Source organism: Elephas maximus, chromosome 4, assembly GCF_024166365.1.
Source record: "Elephas maximus indicus isolate mEleMax1 chromosome 4, mEleMax1 primary haplotype, whole genome shotgun sequence".
NCBI lineage: Eukaryota > Metazoa > Chordata > Mammalia > Proboscidea > Elephantidae > Elephas > Elephas maximus.
This window is the reverse complement of record NC_064822.1, coordinates 173951850-173968497: the sequence shown is the minus strand read 5'-3', so window position 1 is coordinate 173968497 and position 16648 is coordinate 173951850. Positions and strand designations below refer to the sequence as shown.

The window sequence follows — 16648 nt, the reverse complement described above, 5'->3', positions numbered from 1 at the left end:
TCTTTCTGGTGTTTTCTGCTTTCAGCCAAGATTCATCTACATCAGCAATGATATCCCCTGTGCCACACCCTCTTCTGAATTCGGCTTGAATTTCTGGCAGTTCCCTGTTGATGTACTACTGCAACTGCTTTTGAATGATCTTCAGCAAAATTTCACTCGTGTGTGATATTAATAATATTTTTCTATAATTTCCACATTCTATTGTACCACCTTTCTTTGGTATATGTATAAATATACATATTTATATGTAAATAAATACTTAAAATTTTTTTACTGATTAGGACATGATCAAAATGTCTGGAAACCAATGGTACAGAAAATAATTTAGATGTGAAGGAAGGCAACACGCTGATAGTTCTGAAGGGAGAAAGGCCTGATGAAATATTTAAGGTCACTATGAGATGGAATTAACTCAATGGTAATGGGTTTTGGTTTGAATGGGATACATCTAAGCATGTTCATATTTTGAAGGGATAAAGTCCAAAGCAGAGACTGAAGATCTAGAAACAAACAACCAAATCCATTGTCAGTGTGTTGATTTCTACCTAGAAGAGGAGTTAAATTCTGAAATAGGTTCTCTCAGGAGGCAGAAGAAAAAGGTGTAGTCTTGGACAGGAAGAGAGCTGTTTAATTTTCTGAGACCGGAAAAGAGTAAGAAAGAGCAGATAGAGATCACAGGATATTTACAGGTACAGGTGCAGGGTTAAGTGTTTGGGGACGTATCTGCCTCACAGTCTCCAATTACTCTGTTAAGTGACTGGCAAGGTTATCCATTCATCCAATATATATTGGGAACCTCCTATATATACCCATTCTAGGTGCTGGGGATATAGTGGTAGATTCAGACAGACAAAATCCCTACTCTTATTAAGCTCATGATTTAGTGAGGAAGAGAAACAATAAACAAGTACAAAAATAAAAAGATTATTTCAGCTAGTGATACCCACTGCTGCCAAGCGGATTCCGATTTAAAACAACCCTGTAGGACAGAGCAGACTGCCCCATAGGGTTTCCAAGGAGCAGCTGGTGGAGTCGAGCTACCAACCTTTTGGTTAGCAGCCAAGCTTTTAACCACTACGCCACCAGGGCTCCAAATTAGGTGGTTAGGGAAGGTCTAACTGATGAAGTGATATTCGGGCTGAGTTCTGAATGACAAGAAGGACCCCGCCTCTTAAGGACCTGAGAAAAGCATTCCAAAGAGAAGAGCAAGTACAAAGGCCCTTATAAGCAGGCTACGTCTGAGGAAGAAAAAGAAGGGCAGAGTAAATGGAACGCAGAATCATCGGGGCTGTTTCCTTAATTAAAAAAAAAAAAAAAACTAATAAATTACAAAATAAATAAATAAGGAAAGAATCCTGGAGACAGGAGTGGGGAGGTACATGTCATGCAGATATTTTGCCTGGATTTTAGAAAGAGGGATGTTGTCAGGGGTAGGTTATTCCCAAAGGTGAGATGAATGCCTCAAATCCAATACTGTGGATTCATCTAATACAACACAATCAGAGATGGCTTTCTTCACTCAAAAGAAATCTATATTGCTGGCACATTGCCATGGTGAGAACATACCACTCAATTAGACAGAGACTGTCTGACACTTTAGCATGTTTTTCATAGTATTTATGTCTTGTCTTCTCAGTAAGACTCTACATTCCTCCAGAATATGCCCTGTGGAGTCCTTACAGCACCTAGCACAGTGCTCAGCTCTCATTTACAAAATATTTGTTCAATTGTTGCTGTTGTTGTTAGTTAAGCCACACTGTGTACAACAGAATACACTGCCTGGTTCTGTGCCACCCTCGCAATCACTGCTATGTTTGAACCCACTGTTGCAGCCACTGTGTCAATCCAACTTATTGATGATCTTCCTCTGTTTTGTTGACTCTCTCCCTTACCAAGCATGATGTCCTTCTCCAGAGTCTGGTCCCTCCTGATAATATGTCCAAAGTATGTGAGACGAAGTCTCGCCACCCTCACTTCCAAGGAGCATTCTGGCTGTACTCCTTCCAAGACAGACTTGTTCATTCTTCCAGCCAAACCAAAAAAACCCAAACCCACTGCCATCAAGTCAGTTCTGACTCATAGTGACAGTCTGTGATATAGTCAGTATTCTTCACCAACACCATAATTCAAAGGCGCCAACCCTTCTTCTGTCTTCCTTATTCATTGTCCAGCTTTCACATGCAGATGAAGCAACTGAAAACACCATGGCTTTGGTCAGGCGCATCTTAGTCCTCAAAGTGACATCTTCGGTTTTCAACACTATAAAGAGGTCTTTTGCAGATTTGCCCAATGAAATATGTTAATTCATTTCTTGACTGCTGCTTTCATGGGTGTTGACTATGACTCCAAGTAAAATGAAATTCTTGACAATTTCAATATTTTCTCTATTTATCATGATGTTGCTTATTGGTCCAGTTGCAAGGATTTTGGATTTCTTTATGTCCAGGTATAATTTACAACGGAGCATGTAGTCTTTGATCTTCATCAGTAAGTGCTTCAAGTCCTCTTCGCTTTCAGCAAACAAGGTTGTGTCATCTGCATAATGCAGGTTGTTAATGAGTCTTCCTCCAATCCTGATGCCCCGCTCTCTTCACACAGTTCAGCTTCTCGGATTATTTGCTCAGCATACAGATTGCATAAGTATGGTGAAAGATACACCTCTGATGCACACCTTTCCTCACTTTAAACCACATAGTATCCCCCTGTTCTGTTTGAACAACTGCCTCTTGATCTGTGTACAGGTTCCTCATGAGCAAAATTAAGTGTTCTGGGATTCCCATTCTTTGCAATGTTATCCATAATTTGTTATGATCCACACAGTCAAATGCCTTTGCATACTCAATAAAACACAGGTAAACATCTTTCTGGTGTACTCTGCTTTCAGCCAAGATCCATTTGACATCAGCAGTGATATCCCTCGTTCTACGTCCTCTTCTGAATCTGGCTTGAATTTCTGTTGATGTACTGCTGCAACCGTTTTTTGAAGGATCTTCAGCAAAATTTTATTTGTCTGTGATACTCATGATATTGTTTGAAAATTTCTGCATTCTGTTGGATCACCTTTCTTTGGAATGGGCACGAATATGATCTCGTGCAAGGCTGTCTTCCAATTTTCTTGGCATAGAGCAGTGAAGTGAGTTCTTCCAATGCCCCAACCGTTTTTTGAAACACCTCAATTGGTATTCCTTCAATCCCTGGAGCTTTGTTTTTCACCTGTGCCTTCAATGCAGCTTAGACTTCCTTCAGTACCATCAGTTCTTGATTATATGTTATCTCCTGAAATGACTGAACGTCAACCAATTCTTTTTGGTACAGTGACTCTATGTTTTCCTTCCATCTTCTTTTGATGCTTCCTGCGTCTTTCAATGCTATCCCTACAGAATCCTTCAGTATTGCAACTCAAGGCTTGAATTTTTTCTTCAGTTCTTTCAGCTAGAGAAATGCTGAGTGTGTTCTTCCCTTTTGGTTTTTTCAACTCCGGGTCTTTGCACATGTCTTTACAATAATTTATTTTGTTTTCTCGAGCCACTCTTTGATATCTTCTGCATAGCTTTTTCTTCATCACTTCTTCCATTCGCTTAAGCAGCTCTACATTCAAGAGTAAGTTTCAGAGTCTCTTCTGACATCTACTTTGGTCTTTTCTTTCTTTCCTGTCTTTTTAATGACCTTTTGTTTTCTTCATGTATGATGTCCTTGATGTCATCCCACAACTTGTCTGGTCTTTGGTCATTATTGTTTAATGTGTCTGTTCGCTTAGACAACTATTATTCACACTGAGAATCCATTTAAAGAGCTAAGAGCTTTAATGATAACAGCAAAACAAAATAAAACCCCTTTCCCTGATCTCTCTAGACAAAGTAAAATCTCCTTTTTCTGTAAACCTACAAAAGCATATCCAGTCTGACATAACATTCATCAAAACTATAGCATTTATTTGCTTACAAATCTGTCTCACCCACTAGTTGGTAGGCCCTGAGAACAGAGACTATATTGTGTTCATCTTTGTTGCCCTAGTTCTGAGCACAGTGTTTAAGACATAGCAAGTGCTCAATTAATAAATATGAAATAAAATGAAATCATCTAATTTTCAAATATTTATTCAAAGTCTGTCATACGCAAGGGATTGTGCTTAGCATTATAATGAGGTGTCATTAGGTAATAAATTGTCTTCAATATGTGACGTAAAATGAATTTGTCTAAACAAAGAAACAACAACAACAACAAAAATAAAGCAGGGAGGTAAACACTTTTTGGAGATACACTGAAGATGCCAGTGTGCTCAGTGAATGAAAGAAACTAGACTGAGAACCTACAAGAAATTAAATCAGGTTTGGTCTTTCCCTCTCCCCTCCTCACCAGTGTAAAGGCCACTCCATCTCCCCTCTTCTCTCTAACCTGAAACAAAAACATATCCGTATGTATCTTTTTGGGGCTAAGTGTTTATGTGTAAGCTTATTCTCAGGAGGGCTGAAAATACTTTCAGGCAGACAGTAGAGATGAACAGAAATAGGATGTTTTTTAATATGGCAAAAAAAGTAGATCATACCAAGAGTCTACAGATTATCATTAAGTACAGACAAAAGAAAATGTAATAGAATAGGTTTTTAAAACCATGTAAGATGTTATTAGTGGAACTAAAGGTCAAAGTCTGCTGTCTTAGTGAGCTAAATCATTTTATCACTATGTCCATGGCCTCTTGATTTCTCGGGGGTGGGGGAAGGGCGGGGGGAAGGCCCTGTCTTATAGAGTAAACAGATCAGAAAAAGCTCCTAAGCCATATCTTTACTCACTCATCTCTAAGAACACCTTTATAGGTTCCTTCCATGTATACATTACAGGAAATATTTGATTTCAGAAAAACTGATATTAAAAGAAAACAGGTTTCTCTACATGATCACAGGATAAACACAGAAATAAGTTCCTAAACAAAGTATCAAAATCAAGAAACAATTTAAAAAAAGATTTAGAACTAAATATCGGACCTAAAAACCAGTATGCTTATTACAATAGTAACAGAAGCAGCAGCGGCAGCGCACTGGCAGCAACGGCAGCAGCTCCCGTTTACTGACACCTGCTCTGTGCCAGGCACATAAGGCTTTAGGACTTCTAATTCAGTCATCATCACAACCCTCTGGGTCTGATGATAATGCGTAACCATGCACTACATTGTGCAAGTTTACCTATGTCATTACATTTTCCTTAAACTAATCAAAGTGTCAAACAGAAAAAAAAAAAAAAGAAAACTTAGAAAATAACCTTAAAAAATGGAATGGTAATTTGAAACATCCTTTTTTCTTAAACTTATGCCTTAAACATACATGCACCCGGAAACTGTTTCAAGGTGACGACAAATGAGCATAATTTAGCAGATACTACAATTCTAGTAGGGTTTCTAGAACACCTTTTGAGGTTGATCCAGTTTTCACTGTATTTAAATGGATTAAACCAGAGTCCTTAGTGCTTCAAAGTGATACTTATCACTTTAATACTGATTAAAGGATCATGCATGGCCACTGTTTGATATTCTTCCAACAGTATCATTAACACCATACACAAGTAAAATTACGCTGAAGATAATTCAAAAGCAGTTATAGCAGCAGCAGCAGGAGGTAGCTTATGATCAAGAACTGATGGTACTAAAGGAAGAAGTCCAAGCTGCACTGAAAAAAAAAGCACTGAAAGCACTGCAAAAACACAAGGCTCCAGAAATTGACAGAATACCAATTGAGATGTTTCAACAAATGGAAGCAGCAATGGAAGCACTCACTCATCTATGCCAAGAAATTTGAAAGACAGCTATCCGGCCAACCAACTGGAAGAAGAGATCCATAGTTATGCCTATTCAAGAGAAAGGTGATCCAACAGAATATGGGAATTACTGAACAATATCAGTAGTATCACACACAAGTAAAATTTTGCTGAAGATCATTCTAAAGTGGTTGCAATAGTACACTGACAGGGCACTGCCAAAAATTCAAGTTGGATTCAGAAGAGGGTGTGGAACGAGGGATATCATTCCTGATGGCAGATGGATCTTGGCGGAAAGCAGAGACTACCAGAAAGATGTTTACCTGTGTTTTATTGACTCTGCAAGGGTATTAGAGCATATGGATGATAACAAATTATGGGTAACATTGCTACGAATGGGAATTCTACAACACTTAATTGTGCTCATGCGAGACCTATGCGTAGACCAAGAGGCAGTCATTTGAACAAAACAAGTGGCCTACTGCACGGTTTAAATTCAGGAACGGTGTGTATCAGGGTTGTATCCTTTCACCATACTTATGCAATCTGTATGCTGAGCAAATATTCTGAGAAGCTGGACTATATGAAGAACGCTGCATCAGGACTAGAGGAAGACTCATTAACAACCTGTGATATGCAGATGACACAACCCTGCTTGCTGAAAGTGAAGAGGACTTGAAGCATTTACTGATAAAGATCAAAAGCTACAGCCTCAATATGAATTACACCTTAACATAAAGAAAACAAAAATACTTCTGACTGGACCAATAAGCAACAATATAATAAATGGTGATAATACTGAAGTTGTATGGGATTTCATTTTACTTGGATCCATAATCAATACCCACAGAAGCAGCAGTCAAGAAATCAAAGGATGCACTGCACTGGGCAAATCTGCTGCAAAGGACCTCCTTAAAGTATTAAAAAGCAAAGATGTCACTTTGAGGACTAAGGTGTGCTTGACCCAAGCCATGGTATTTTTGATCACCTCATATGCATGCGAAAGCTGGACAAGGCATAAGACTAAAGAATTGATGTCTTTGAATTATGGTGTTAGCAAGGAACACTGAATATACCATGGTCTGTCCGAAGAAACAAACCTGTTTCAGAAGAAGTACAGCCTGAATGTTCCTTAGAAGCAAGGATGGCAAGATTTAGTCTCGGGTACTTTGTACATGTTATCAGGAGGGACCAGTTCCTGGGGAAGGACATCACGCTCGGTAAAACAGAGGGTCAGCGAAAAAGAGGAAGACCCTCAGTGAGATGGACTGACACAGTGGCTGCAACATAGTAATGACTGTGAGGATTGTGCAAGACCAGGCCATGTTTTGTTCTGTTTGTTGTACTCTATGAGTCAGAAAGAACCCTACAGCACCTAACAACAACACAACAGCAAGGCCATTCCAGATAAACTGTTAAGTCAGCAGCAACTAGCTTATCAACCTCCCAGGAAAGCCTGTGAAAAATACTCAAAAATCCTGTCTGTGGCTCTAGTGATACCCTTATTTCCAGTGAAACTAATAGCTAATTTATTAAAGTAATTTTTAAGATAACGGCAAATTTAAAGAAAAAAGCAAATATACCATCATAAAACAAAAATTTAAAGTTACTTTAAAAAATCTGATTAAAAAAATCTCTACATAGTTTTGCTCTTTTGACAAATACTGTTAAGATATGTTAAATATTTTTAAAATAACATTAAAAATATGTGATAATACATCTACCATGGTCTCCACCAGTCTGAGCCCAGTAACTAGATGGTGCCTGGCTACCACCACTGACTGCCCTGACAGGCATCACAACAGAGGGTTCTAGACAGAGCTGGAGAAAAATGTAGAACAAAATTCTAACCCAAAAAGAAAAGACCAGACTTGCTGGCCTGACAGAGTCTGGAGAAACCCTGAGAGTATGGCCCCCAGATACCCTTTCAGCTCAGTTATGAAGTCACTCCTCAGGTTCACCCTTCAGCCAAAGAGTAGACAGGCCCATAAAACAAATTGAGACTAAAGGGGTACACCAGCCCTGGGGCAAGGACTAGAAGGCACACGCAGGGGTTGGGGGAAGGCAGGGAAACTGGTAATAAAAAAAAATTTTTTTTTTTTTTTTAACAGGGAACCCAAAGTTGAGAAGGGAGAGGGCTGACATATTGTGGGGTTGTTTAACCAATGTCATAAAACAGTATGTGTACTAGCTGTTTAATGAGAAACTAGTTTATTCTGTAAACCTTCATCTAAAGTACAAAAAAAGAAAAAAAAATATCAACCTGGCTAGGCCATGATTCCCAGTCTTGTGTGGTTGTCCTTCATTTTGTGATCTGATGCAATTATCCTATGTATTGTAAATCTTAACCACTATGATGTCAATGAGGCAGAATTAGAGGCAGTTATGTTAATGAGGCAGGGCACAATCTACAGGGTTAGGTTCTATCTTGAGTCAATCTGTTTTGAGATGTAAGAGAGAGAAGCAAGCAGAGGGGATGGGGACCTCATTACCACCAAGAAAGAAGAGCCAGGAGAGAAGTGCATACTGTGGACTTGGGGTCCCTGTGCTGAGAAACTCATAGGCCCAAGGGAAGATTGATGACCAGGACCTTCCCCCAGAGGCAACAAAGACAGAAAGCATTCCCCTGGAGCTGGCATCCTAAATTTGGACTTCTAGGCTCCTAAACTGCGAGAGAATAAATGTTTGTTAAAGTAAAAAAAAAGCTAAAATAGAACTATACCAACTGAAACAACAAAAAATACATGAAAATATTAAATTCAGAGAAATTCTTGGCAATATATTTGTGACTCTATAGCAATTTCTGTAAAAATGTTTTCTTATCACACTGTTGTATTAATGCTGTTTAACTCATGATATCTGATCCTCTCCTCCTGAAACAAAATCAATTTACTCTTGGGTTTAAGAACTATTTTCTTTTAGTTTTAGCATCTAAATTTCTAGTGTCTATTGATAACGGAAAAAATTACTGTGGGTCAAACTGTTTAGTAACACCTTTTTGGAGAAAATGATACACTGCAGTTAATCTGATTATTTTTAAAGGCACAGTCTCAAGAAAATTAAAATGTTTGCCATGTAGCTATAGAAAAGAGTACACTTTTTAGTTGTAAAGGAAACAATCTTTAGAAGGTTTGCAAGGCAGTGTATAAGTACGTAAGAGATTATCTACCAACAAACTCAGCGTAATAGCGAATAATGAATTACTGATAATAACTAATATGAAGTTGATTGAAACAACAATTAAAAGTATTTTCACTTTGCATTCTGTGTTTTTATAAACTTTTATTTAAGCCACATTTTAGGAAATACAATATTTAAGTACTCAAAAGGTAATTTCTCTTGTTAAGAAGAATCTCATATTAAATTCATTTGTAAAGCAGAGTTAATGGCAAACTTATCTGTTTGCAGATTTGGATTCATTTGAATTTTTTAAAAACCATTTGTATTCTCATAGAAGAAAGCACCATGAATAGTTTACGATGAAGTCCAAAGTTTTATTACTCAAATCTGATCTAGAACAGAATGTAAGAGAACTAGAAAAATGCATTAATTCTTATCCAGTTGCTTCCAGAATAATGAACTCTAATAGCATTCCATTAAGGTCTCTTATAACCACCCAAAATCAAACCCATTGCTACTGAGTAAATTCCAACTCACAGTGACCCCCAGAGGACAGAGTAGAACTGTCCCATAAAAAAAAAAAAAATGGCCGTAAATCTTTGTGGAAGCAGACTACCACATCCTTCTCCCGAGGAGCAGCTGGTGGTTTTGAACCATCGACCTTTCGATTAGCAGCCAGGCGCTTTAACCATTGCACCATCGAAGCTTCTTAATCGTTCTTATCAGCAAGTCACAAAAAGAATTATTTTTTTACATTAATACTTGGTGAGCCAATTCTTATAAGTTTTTTTTTCTGTTTTTATACTATCATTGCTTAAAATATTTTTTTTTGGTAAATACGCCCACCATGAAATTAGTGAGAGTATTAGTAAAGCTTGTTTTTTTTATTAGTAAAGTGCAGAAATTGACAGCACAGTTCAAATCCCAGCTCTTACACTTGGAAGGGGTATGTGATCTCAAAGATCAAAGACATTGCTTGATTTTTCTAAGCCTCAGTTTCCTCATCTATGGAAATGGAAAAATAGTAGTACCTACCTCATAAAGTTGTGAAAATTAAAAGAAGTTAGTCTTTAAAAAGTACTTAGTGCAGTGCCACACACAGTAAGTACTCAATAACTATTATTGTTCTGGATTTTAATCTTTGAAAGCAACAAATTCCAAATGGGGCTCAACATAACAAAATCAAACAGGGTAGAATGAAATACTCTGTTGTATTTCTCATCACAGCATGGTAATGATTTCTGATTTACCCGATTTACTGTAATATTTTCGCTTTCTTGTGCTTATGATAAACATTTAAAGTTGGGTGCCTAGAAGCAACAACTGATGATGCCCTTCACTGAGGTATCAGTATAGAGGTTACCCACCTGTGCAGCTCTTCTGTTTTGTCTTCAGTTGGACCTGCGATTAGTAAACAATGGCGAAGGACAGCTGCCATGACACGGAACTGATGAGAATCACTCTACGGCAAATAAAAAAGAGGAGAGGAAAAATTGGGGGGTTGAATGCCTTAATGAAGAAGTCTCCTGCATTACTACATCCCTGGGAGTCAACTTGTGCCCCACCTGCCCCCTCAAAACAGTCATTCTTATATCATACACGCTAGAAGGCAGGCTATTCTAGGAAGAATTCCCTAGGCAACACTAAGCGAATAGCCGCTCTCTCACAGAACGGCCACAACCAGCTCCAGACAGTGCTGCCAGAAGCTGCTAAGCTAGCTGTCCTTACGGCATTTCCGGCAAAGAGAGGCATGATGAGCACCCATGCACTACCCACTCTGTTCCACCTTTGGATTTAATTCCACTAGTGACGTTTTCATGTCCAGAAAGTCTAGGTTCTTCCATTCTATCATATCTAGTCACTTTAAATTTTCATACAGATGTAACATTACCACCTATTTTAGAAGCTGGTTGTACATCTTTAATTGAAATGTCATAATCTCTTAACTTTCAAAGGCAATGAATTAAAATCTACCAACTTCATTTTATATTCTTAATTTCCGAGCTCCCCTACAGCTACTAGCAAGTGATAGAAACAAGTAATCTGAGTTTTATTTCCTATTTTTCCAATGTTTACTCATTGATACTGGTATTAAACCGCCACCCATCGGTCAGGTTGCTGCACTATGGTGGCTTGCATCTTGCTATGATGCTGGAAGCTATACTGCTAGTATCTGAAATACTAGCAGGGTCGCCCATGGTGAATTTGCTTCAGTGGAGCTTCTAGACTTCAACAGACTAGGAAGAAAGCCCTGGTGCTCCACTTCTGAAAATCAGCCAGTGAACACTTTACGGATCACAAAAGTGTCTGACTTGCTTGTCCTGGACGTGTCATCAGGTGGAATCAATCGCCACAGGAGGGGATCTGGCTCGGTGAAGCAGAGGGCCTACAGCGGCATGGGAGACCCCTGGTGAGACGGACAGGCACAACGGCTGCAACTAAGGACTTGAAAATGCTGGTGACTGGGAGGATGATGAAAGACGAAGCAACGTTTTGCACTGCTGTATGTGCGGCTGCCGTGAGCTGGAGCGGACTTGATGCGGCTAACAACAACGGTGGCATCAATGAGACACGCAATGTCAGAGGGAAGAAAGCAAGCGGTAGGAAATAGGCTAAGTGCTGAAAAATCAGCTCTAAGGGAAATTTTTTTTTTAGTTTGGTTTACCTCCTCATTTTTAGTGAGATCTTGGGCCACTACAATTTCTTTAGTCATGTGCTTCAAAGTCATCTCTCTCTTCTTCCAGATTTTTAGTAATTAAGAAGATGTGAAATTAAGAGATAGTTACAATGGCCTGGACATGCCATACTTCAGGAAGGCTCCAATTGCTTCAAAAGTTATTTAAAAATTCTAAAAAATTCTTAGTAAAATTGCTTTCAAGTCGAAGCAAAGTGAAATATATGCACATATATAATTCATATGGGTGCACTTTCATTACTCCTAATACCTTCCCCACTGCCACTGCATTGATTTCGACTCACAATGGCTCTACAGGACGAGTAGAACTGCTTCACAGAGTTTCCAAGTCTGTAAGTCTTTATGGAAGGGAAGCAGACTGCCACATCTTTCTCCCATGGAGCAGCTGGTGGTTTTTAACCACTGACCTGGTTAGCAGCTGAATGCACTAACTACTGTACCACCAGGGATCCAGTACTCCTAACACAGATGAAAATATTTTAAACATAACAATACTATGTGTAGATTTGGAAGAGGTGACGGCCTCAGTGACATAATGGAAAAAGCAGGTGTCCAGGGTGTGACCTTAGACAAGTCACATAACTTGTCTGAACATCAGCTTCCCCGAATGCAGCTCCACAAGCATGAAAGTGCTTGGTACGTTTGATAAAACTTTTGCAGAGGAAAGGTAGAAGAGGAAGGAAACAGAAGGTAAGACAGACAAAGGTGAAATAAGTGATAATGAAATAACTGGGAGGCATTCTGAGGGAAAAGCGGAAGAGGGGCCAATGGAATGCCAGAGACACTAAGGCTGGCAGGGCTGGAATGAGTGTGATCCCATTTGCAATCTATCTCCAAGTGCCTTATTAAAAATAATCTCATATATAAATACGATTTTACTTACCACAAATTACACGAAGCACATTGAAGCCCACGTGAGACTCATCTATTATTTAAATCTCAGTAAGATAATATTTCCTTGGTTTTGAAAATTAACTGGGGAATGCATTTCCTTTTAAACTAGATTTTCCTTTATTCTCAATATCACAATCTTTTTCCTCTCATGGTGACGTTGAAAAGCCTTTTGTAAAACTATCCACTTTGGTCTTTCCATTACTGGCAACTACAAACAAAAATCCTGTTTCCTTCCACCCTATTTCTCTCCCAGTTTTTACAACACAGATTCTCAAGCTGTACCTCATGACTGGAAAGTCCCTCCCCGGGTGGTGCAAACGATTAAACACTTGACTGCCAGCTGAAAGGTGGGAGGTTTGAACTCGTTCAGAGGCTCCTCGGAAGACAGGCCTGGCAGTTTGCTTTCAAAAGGTCACAGCCTTGAACGCTGCAGAGCAGTTCTACTCTGCACACGAGTCACCGTAAGTCAGAGTCAACTTGACAGCAGCAACAACCCTATGCCTGCAATGCCCTCTCTTACCCTAAATTCACTAAATTATCACCATTTCTCTGCTGACAACAACTACTAAAATCTCTGAATTGTCTGCCTCTGCTCTTGGCACCACTGATTTCTTTTCACCCTCTAGGTCTCAGCTAAAATATTACCTTCTTAGAGAAGTCCTTTTTTTTTTTTTTTTTTTAACCCCCTTATCTATGTAGATTCCTTCCTCCCTTATTCTGTATCATATCTTGTTACAACTGATTTTTGTGAAATTGTAATTTCATGTTTATTTCCATATACTTTGCTTCCTTCACTCACCTATTACCCTCACAAGGACAGAGCCGTATGTTTAACGTATTCAATAATTTTTTTTAATTTTACTGTGCTTTAGGTAAAACTTTACTGTGCAAATTAGTTTCTCATTCAAAAATTTATACAAAAACTGTTTGGTGACATTGGTTGCAACCCTCGCAATGTGTCAACACTTTCCCTCTTTCCAATCCGGGTTCCCCGTGTCTATTCGTCCAGTTTTCCTGTTCCTTCTTGTTTTTGCTTTCGGGCAGGTGTTGCCCAGTTGGTCTCGTATACCTGATTGGGATAAGCAGCACATTCCTCACGTGTGTTACTGTTTGTTTTATAGGCCTATCTAATCTTTGGCTGAAAGGTGGACTTCAGGAGTGGCTTCAGTTCTGAGTTAGCAGGGTGTCTGGGGGCCACAGTCTCAGGGGGTTCCTCTGGCCTCTGGCAGACATCTAGTCTCTTTTTGTGAATTTGAATTTTGTTCTACATTTTTCTCCTGCTCCCTCTGGGACCTTCTACGGTGATCCCTGGCAGTGTGGTTGTTGGTGGTAGCCGAGTATCATCTAATTCTTCTGGGCTCAGGCTGGTAGAAGCTGTGGTTCATGTGCCCCATTAGTCCCTTGGACTAGCATTTCCCTTATGTTTGTGGTTTTCTTCATTCTCCTTTGCTCTGGATGGGATGGGACCAAAAGATGTATCTTAGATGACCATTTGCAAGCTTTTAAGACCCCAGGTACTACTTAACAAAACAGAGTGCAGAACATTTTCTTTGTAACTATGTCATGCCAATTGACCTAGATGTCCTCCAAGACTATGATCTTTAGCCATGGTCTGGATGTGTCTAGGTACAACTCCAGAATCTGTGTTGTAAAAACTGGGAGAGACGGAAATAGGATGGAAGGAAGCAGGATTTTCGTTTGTAGTAGCCAAAAATGGAAAGACCAAAGTGGGTAGTTTTACAAAAGGCTTTTCAGTGTCAGCATAAGAGGAAAGATTGTGAAACTGAGAATAAAGGAAAATCTAGTTTAAAAGGAAATGCATTCCCCAGTTAATTTTCAAAACCAAGGAAAATATTATCTTACTGAGATTTAAGTAATAGATGAGTCTCATGTGGGTTTCCATGTGCTTCGTGTAATTTGTGGTAAGTAAAATTGTATATATATATGAGATTCTATAACTTTGCCTTGGTCAAGTTATACAGTCTTCCCCTTTATCGCATGTTGTTTTTCCCTTCACCAAAGTTAACACTTGTCTACTATCTAGTTAGTGATTTTCCCTCCCTTATAACCATCAAAAATTGGTCTTTTCTGTGTATAAATCTTTTCTTGAGTTTTTATAATAGTGGTATCATACAATATTTGTCCTTTTGTGACTGACTTATTTTACTCAGCATGCTTTCCAGATTCATCCATGTTGTGAGACGTTTAGCGGATTCATCATTTTTCTTTAGAGTTGTGTAGTATTCCATAGTGGGTATGTACCATAACTTATCCATTTTGATGGGCACTTAGGTTTCCATCTTTTTGCTATTGTGAACAATGCTGCAGTGAACATGAGTGTGTGTATGTCTATTCCTACAACGACTCTTATTTCTTTAGGATGTATTCATTCCTAGGAGTGGGACTGCTGGATCATATGCTATTTCTAGCTTTTTGAGGTACCTTATCATTTTCCATAGTGGTTTACCATGTTATATTCCCACCAGCAGTGCTTAAGAGTTCCAATCTCCTTGCAACCTCTCCAACATGCTTTTTTTTTTTTTTAATTTACATTGGGGTGGGATGGTATCTCATTGTAATTTTGATTTGCACTACTCTAATGGCTAATGATTGCAAGCATTTCCTCATGTGTCTGTTAGCTACCTGAATGTCTTCTTTAGTGAAGTGTCCATATCTTTTGCCCGTTTTTTTTTTTTTTAACTTTTATTAAGCTTCAAGTGAACGTTTACAAATCCAATCAGTCTGTCACATATAAGTTTACATACATCTCACTGCCTACTCCCACTTGCTCTCCCCCTCTTGAGTCAGCCCTTTCAGTCTCTCCCTTCATGACAATTTTGCCGGCTTCCCTCTCTCTCTATCCTCCCATCCCCCCTCCAGACAAGAGTTGCCAACACAATCTCAAGTGTCCACCTGATATAATTAGGTCACTCTTCATCATCATCTCTCCCACCTGCTGACCAGTCCCTTTCATGTCTGATGAGTTGTCTTCGGGGATGGTTCCTGTCCTGTGCCAACAGAACGTCTGGAGAGCATGGCCACCGGGATTCCTCTAGTCTCAGTCAGACCATTAAGTTTGGTCCTTTTATGAGAATTTGGGGTCTGTATGCCACTGATCTCCTGCTCCCTCAGGGGTCCTCTGCTGTGCTCCCTGTCAGGGCAGTCATCGATTGTGGCCGGGCACCAACTAGTTCTTCTGGACTCAGGATGATGTAGGTCTCCGGTTCATGTGGCCCTTTCTGTCTCTTGGGCCCTTAGTTCTCGTGTGGCCTTGGTGTTCTTCATTTTCCTTTGCCCCAGGTGGGTTGAGACCAATTGATGCATCTTAGATGGCCGCTTGTTAGCATTTAAGACCCCAGATGCCACATTTCAAAGTGGGATGCAGAATGATTTCATAATAGAATTATTTTGCCAATTGACTTAGAAGTCCCCGCAAACCATGTTCCCCAGACCCCCGCCCTTGCTCCGCTGACCTTTGAAGCATTTATTTTATCCCGGAAACTTCTTTGCTTTTGGTCCAGTCCAATTGAGCTGACCTTCCATGTATTGAGTGCTGTCTTTCCCTTCACCGAAAGCAGTTCTTATCTACTGATTAATCAATAAAAAACCCTCACCCACCCTCCCTCCCTCCCCCCCTCGTAACCACAAAAGTATGTGTTCTTCTCAGGTTTACTATTTCTCAAGATCTTACAATAGTGGTCTTATACAATATTTGTCATTTTGCCTCTGACTAATTTCGCTCAGCATAATGCCTTCCAGGTTCCTCCATGTTATGAAATGTTTCAGAGATTCGTCACTGTTCTTTATCGATGCGTAGTATTCCATTGTGTGAATATACCACAATTTATTTACCCATTCATCCGTTGATGGACACCTTGGTTGCTTCCAACTTTTTGCTATTGTAAACAGAGCTGCAATAAACATGGGTGTGCATATATCTGTTTGTGTGAAGGCTCTTATTTCTCTAGGGTATATTCCGAGGAGTGGGATTTCTGGGTTGTATGGTAGTTCTATTTCTAACTGTTTAAGATAACGCCAGATAGATTTCCAAAGTGGTTGTACCATTTTACATTCCCACCAGCAGTGTATAAGAGTTCCAATCTCTCCGCAGCCTCTCCAACATTTATTATTTTGTGTTTTTTGGATTAATGCCAGCCTTCCTGGTGTGAGATGGAATCTCATCGTAGTTTC

At 39.4% G+C, this 16648-nt stretch overlaps 1 protein-coding gene across 8 annotated transcripts in view; it reads right to left on the bottom strand.

Moving 5' to 3' along the window:
* RIC8B (RIC8 guanine nucleotide exchange factor B) overlaps positions 1-16648 on the bottom strand; it is a 136053-nt gene that overhangs the window by 55359 nt on the left and 64046 nt on the right. For all 8 annotated transcript variants that reach the window (XR_007517379.1, XR_007517380.1, XM_049884263.1 and 5 more), the window contains exon 4: positions 10236-10330. Coding sequence is in view for 6 of the 8 variants with exons in the window: in XM_049884263.1 (XP_049740220.1) it covers positions 10236-10330 (95 nt within the window). In the remaining 2 variants the exon portion in view is untranslated. The remainder of the gene's footprint in view (positions 1-10235; positions 10331-16648) is intronic.